This window comes from Prunus persica, chromosome G3 (genome assembly GCF_000346465.2).
Source record: "Prunus persica cultivar Lovell chromosome G3, Prunus_persica_NCBIv2, whole genome shotgun sequence".
NCBI lineage: Eukaryota > Viridiplantae > Streptophyta > Magnoliopsida > Rosales > Rosaceae > Prunus > Prunus persica.
In genome coordinates this window covers 12,814,076-12,820,189 of record NC_034011.1, presented here as the reverse complement: position 1 = coordinate 12,820,189, position 6,114 = coordinate 12,814,076, and the positions used below count along the sequence as shown (strand labels likewise).

The 6,114-nt window shown below is 52.4% G+C and overlaps 1 protein-coding gene across 1 annotated transcript; it reads left to right on the top strand.

Moving 5' to 3' along the window:
• LOC109948037 lies at positions 3,726 to 5,840 on the top strand. Its single transcript, XM_020559934.1, has one exon. It carries the CDS (start codon positions 3,726 to 3,728, stop codon positions 5,838 to 5,840), a length of 2,115 nt encoding a protein of 704 aa, XP_020415523.1.

Sequence of the window (6,114 nt, the reverse complement as noted above, 5' to 3'; positions counted from 1 at the left end):
CAGAACTCCTTCGGCATTCTCCCTACCGAAGCCATCAAGTTTAGCCCTTTTTTGCCATCAGACACGTGTCACGCTCACAATCCATGTCCAGAGTCCCACATCGGAAATATGAGCACAGTGCACACCTCCCAAGGCCTATATAAGGAGACCCATATCCCCAAAAGGAAGAAATCAGAACTAACGGTACGCTATCGTGTGATCTGTCAGTTAACTTTACTAAATCCATACTTACTTAAGCATCGGAGAGCTTTCGGCCAGTACCACACCGGTACCCCAAGAATTTACCGAACGTATCCTTTTGTAGGTACTTACCCCTCCAGAGTGGACCACTTACCGAGGACAGTCACCTACCGAAGGGATAATTTAACTAAGTTGACGAAATACGTACTAAACCACTTTTTCGCATCAACAGTTTGGCGCCGTCTGTGGGAAACTCGAAAAATTATCAACCCACAATCTCCTAAACACATGGAGACCACTTCAATACCCACGTTCTTAACAGAAGAAGGGGTATCGTTCGGAAGGCAGAGCGGAGCTAGCCCAGCGCTACCTCCAAGCACTCCCTTCGAAAACGCTCCCGCTACCCAAACAACTGCCGAAGCCGAGCTAGTAGTCCAAATCGCCTACTTAAGGAAGGACATGGCAAAGCTTCAGGAACACAACAACTTTCTTTCGTCCAAGGTGGATGAAACCCAGCAGCTGCTTCACCAGCAGCACACGCAGAACATCCAGACAACTCACTCTTCCGAAAGCCTGCAGACCCCTCATGAGAGGAAGAAACGCGATAAGGTAGCGACGGCAACGCCCGCACCTTCCAAACAATTGGTGGTCCCGGCACCCAGGGATCAGCCACATATCCCGAAAAAGGTATACACCGATTGTCGACATCGGATTAATGATCGGGAGGCAGAGAGACAGAGGTCTCCGATCAGGATGAGCGCTCGACTAAGGGATTCACGGATGAAGATCCTGGGGGACAAGTCGCCCATTCGGAAAGTTGGAGGGCTGGGCCCCGCAGAGGAGTCGGAATCCGAGTACATCCCGTCCGGGACGCAAACTTCCACCTACCGTTCGGCAACACTTTCGCGGACCTCGTAGGTTAATCCACTGGACCTACAGAGACAATCGGAAGACTACGGTTTCGAAGAAATCCCTAGCCGAGACCCCATTGTCCGACTCCTTTTTCAGAAAGTCCAGAAAATGGAAAACGACAACGCTCGCTCCCAAGAACTGGAATGGGGAAAGCTTCGGCCCGGACCGTTCACCAGGCGCATCCGGGATTCTCAGCAGGTTAGGGAAGTGCAGCAACTGCGTATACCGTTCTATACGGGAACGAAAGACCCCTTAACACACCTCCACTCATTTCAGTCCGCCATCGGGTGCAAGGGCCTGAGCGACGAGGGACAGTGCCTGCTATTCCCGTCTTCCCTTACCAGGGCAGCCTTAAACTGGTTCTACCGGTTGGAACCGGAAACGGTAGCCTCCTTCGACGAGCTGAAGCAGATTTTCCTCAATCACTTCATGATCCAAACGGACCGTCTCTACTCTGCCGATGATCTGTACACAATTCGGCAAAGGGAGGACGAACCGTTGAGAGAATACGCGGCGCGCTTCAGTCATGAGTACTCAAGGTGTCCGGAAACAGACGATAGGGCAGCCTACGGTGCCTTCAAGAGTGGCCTTCGGTCCTCGCATTTTCGATACCTAGTACACAGCAGCAACTGGCGCACGTACGAAGAACTGATGAAGCAGGCGGCAATCCACGCCAAGGCCGAGTGCTTCAACTCGAAACCCACGGTTTCGACACCGCGGGGAGGTGCGGAACTAAGTACCTATCCGGCAAAGGCGACACCCTACGAGCGAGTCGACACCTACTCGGCAGGTCATAAGAGGAAAGACGATCGTGCCGATCGAAGGGAACACTCAAAGAAAGGAAAAGGGAGGTATGGTCGCAACGACAACCGAGCGCCACTGCCGAATCGTGACCACGGCAATGAAGTCTTCACCCTGCTGAACACTACCTATGAGGCCGTCCTGATGAACGAACAAGAAATAATACCAAAGCTAAATCAGCGAAGACCCAATCGGCAAGACAACCGGGATACCGGTAAATATTGCCGATACCATCAGCACAACAGCCATAATACGGAAGACTGTATAAGCCTGAGGAAGATTGTCGAACGGTTGATCCGGGAGGGGAAGCTGGACCAGTATATCGCCCGGCAGCCACCGGCACTGGTGCCAAATGCAAATCGGCAGATAAACATGATAAGCACTATCAGTGGCGGCCCCACCATCGCAGGACTGAGCAACCGTTCAATGAAGCAATACGTGCGCGCCGCGCAATTTCCTCAGGTATTCGGCATAGAGGTGAATCGCCACCATGAGACGCCGAGGGATCATTGGGAGCCGATCACGTTTTGCAAGGAAGAGGAACAGGGCATCCTCTATCCCCACGACGACCCAATGATCGTCCGAGCAGAAATTGCCGATTATGATGTGGGGCGAGTACTGATCGATACCGGGAGCTCGGTAAACGTGATCTTTGCCGAAGCTTTCCGAGAGATGGGAATAAAAGACAGCCAGGTCAACCGGCAGTTGACACCTTTGCTAAGTTTCTCGGGGGACATGGTCCAACCGGTCGGTAGCGTAACACTGCCAATTACCTTCGGTACCGCGCCAAGGAGAATGACGGTATACGACCAGTTCCTCATCGTTGACTGCCCGACGGCGTACAACGTCATAGTTGGACGAACGGCACTGACCAGGGTTAAAGCGCATCTTTCCCCACACATGCTGTTGATGAAGTTCCCGACCCCCAATGGCGTAGGGGCTGTCAGGGGAAATCAGCTAAGCGCTCGGACTTGCTACGCCACGGCAATCAAATCAACCTCTTTCAAAATCCCTGACGAGACCATGTCTGTACAGGGGATGCCGAACGGCACGGGACCAGTTGACGACCCGAGGGATGAGTCCCCGACTCCTCATACACAACCTGCCGAAGAACTGGAGACGATAACATTGAGCGAAGGGCAGCCCGATCGTCGGGTTAGAATCGGCACCAGGCTAACCCCTGCCCTCCGAGCGCAGTTCATAGATTTCTTACGGCACCATTCGGAAGTGTTCGCATGGTCCTACGAAGACATGCCCGGCATAGACCCTGAGATCATCAGCCATAAACTCAGCGTTTCCCCCGCCTTCAAGCCTGTAAGGCAGAAGCGCCGTTCGTATGATGCCGAACGGTACGAAGCCATGCGCAAGGAAGTTGACAAACTTCAAACCATCGGCTTCATCAGGGAAGTTTCGTACCCAGTATGGCTGGCAAATTCGGTCATGGTCCGGAAGGGTACAGGCGGCTGGCGAATGTGCCAAGACTATACCGATCTGAACAAGGCCTGCCCGGAGGACAGCTTTTCGTTGCCACGGATAGACTGGCTCGTGGACGCCACCGCTGGACACGAACGGCTCAGCTTCATGGATGCCTATTCAGGATACAACCAGATTTTCATGCACCCTCCCGACAGCAAGCACACCGCCTTCATTACGGACAGAGGGTTGTACTGTTACAATGTCATGCCATTCGGCTTGAAGAACGCGGGGGCAACGTATCAGAGGCTGGTCAACAGGATCTTCGCCAAACACATCGGCAGCATCATGGAGGTCTACGTTGACGACATGTTGTGAAAAGCAGAACTGCCGACGAGCACCTGCACAATTTGTCGATCATGTTCGGCATACTGAAAGATTACCGGATGAGGCTGAACCCGATGAAATGCCCCTTCGGTGTATCTTCCGGGAAGTTCCTCGGATTCATAATTAGTCACAGGGGTATAGAGGCGAATCCCGAAAAAATAAAAGCCATCATCGACATGGAGAGACCAAAGACGACAAAGGACATTCAAAGCCTTACCGGACAAGTGGCTGCCTTGACTCGCTTTATATCAAAGGCTACCGACAAGTGTGTACCGTTCTTTAAAGCCTTGAAAGGGGGCAAACGGAATATCATATGGACTGCCGAATGTGATCAAGCGTTTCAAGACTTAAAAGACTACATGGGCAAAGCACCCCTTCTGTCAAAACCACTACCTGGGGAGACTCTCTATCTATACCTTTCGGTATCTAGCACTGCCGTCAGTTCGGTATTGATCCGAAAACCAGAGAGGGCAGAGCTACCGATTTTCTATGTCAGTAAGGCACTCCAGAGCGTTGAACTTCGGTATCCCCCATTGGAGCAGCTTGCACTAGCCCTGGTAGTCTCGGCACGAAGACTTCGGCCGTACTTCCAAGCACACGAGATCAAAGTCCTGACTAATCAACCGTTTCGGCAAGTGCTCCAAAAATCGGAGACTTCTGGCCGATTGATCAAGTGGGCGATTGAACTCGGAGAATTCGATATACAATTCATGCCAAGGCCCGCCGAAAAGGGTCAAGCCATTGCCGATTTCATCTCTGAGCTCACCCCATCAACGACACAGGAAATATCCGAGCCAGTTACTGAAATCGGAACGCCGATGGAAGTAGACACCGAACGATTCGACACCTTAAATCCCGTATGGATTCTGCACGTCGATGGCTCGGCAAACCAACAAGGGTGCGGAGCAGGCTTGGTACTGACAACACCGGAGGGACTCAAGATCGAGTACGCCCTCCGATTCAACTTCCGAACCTTCAACAATGAAGCAGAATATGAGGCTCTCTTGGCCGGCCTTCGGCTAGCCAAGAGCATGAATGCAAAGCAAATCAGGATTCACAGTGACTCCCAGCTCATTGTGAACCAGGTAACGGCAGACTTCGTGGCCAGAGACGCCTCCATGAACGCCTACCTTTCGTCTACCCACCAGCTGCTCCAGAGCTTCCGAGCCTATGAGATTAAGCAGATCCCCAGAAGCAAAAACAGCCATGCCGATGCATTGGCACAGCTAGCTTCGGCAATCAATGATAAGGTCGGAAGAAGGGTGCCGGTGGAAATTCTCGCCCGACCGAGCACGGTTGCAGACGAAATATGTACTGTTCGGTATGAAGATACGTGGATGTCTCCTATCTACTCGTACCTGGCCAACAACACCCTTCCAAAAGACAAGGCCCAGGCCCGAAAGCTTAGGTACCGATCGGCAAGGTACACCGTCATCAACGACGTCCTTTACAAACGTGGTTACTCAACTCCATATCTCAAGTGCCTAACGGCAGAACAGGGGGGCTACGTCCTCCGGGAGATACACAATGGGGTATGCGGCGACCATTCCGGGTCCTGCTCACTCGCACACAAAGCCTTTCGGCAGGGATACTTTTGGCCGACCATGCACCAAGACGCCAGTTCGCTAGTGAAGAAATGTGATAAATGTCAGCGCTTCGGCAACATACAGCATATTCCCGCCGAACCCCTGACACCGATCGTGAGTCCCTGGCCTTTCGCACAATGGGGTTATCCGATCGTGAGTCCAATGCCGCAAGGTAAAGGCCAGGTGAAATACGCTGTGGTTGCCGTTGACTACTTCACCAAATGGGTAGAAGCCGAACCTCTTGCAACCATAACGGCAGTAAGGGTAGAAGACTTTGTCTGGACTCACATTTGTTGCCGCTTCGGTATCCCATATGCAGTCATTACCGACAACGGCAGGCAGTTCGATTCGGAGCTCTTCAGGCAATTTTGCACCCGCCTGAAAATCAACTTGTTGTTCGCATCACCAGCGCATCCCCAGTCAAACGGCCAGGTAGAAGCAATCAACAAAATCATCAAGAAACTGCTGAAACGGCAGCTGGACAAGGCCAAAGGAGCCTGGCCAGAAAAGCTTCCCGAGGCGCTCTGGGCCATTCAGACCTCCTACCAAACGTCCACGTGAGAGACCCCTTTCTCTTTGGCTTTCGGTTCGGAAGCCGTTGTGCCAGTGGAAATTGGCGAACCTTCCTACCGAACGGAAACCTTCGCACCGAAGCCAAATGAAGAAGCACTTTCTCTAAGCCTCGACCTCCTTGAAGAGCACCGGGCACATGCCAACCTTCGGAACGAAGCCTACAAGCAAAGTGTCTCGGTATTACGACTCTAGAGTCAGACACCGCTCATTCCAAATCGATGATTGGGTCATGAGGAAGGTGTCCCTAGCAACTAAGGATGCC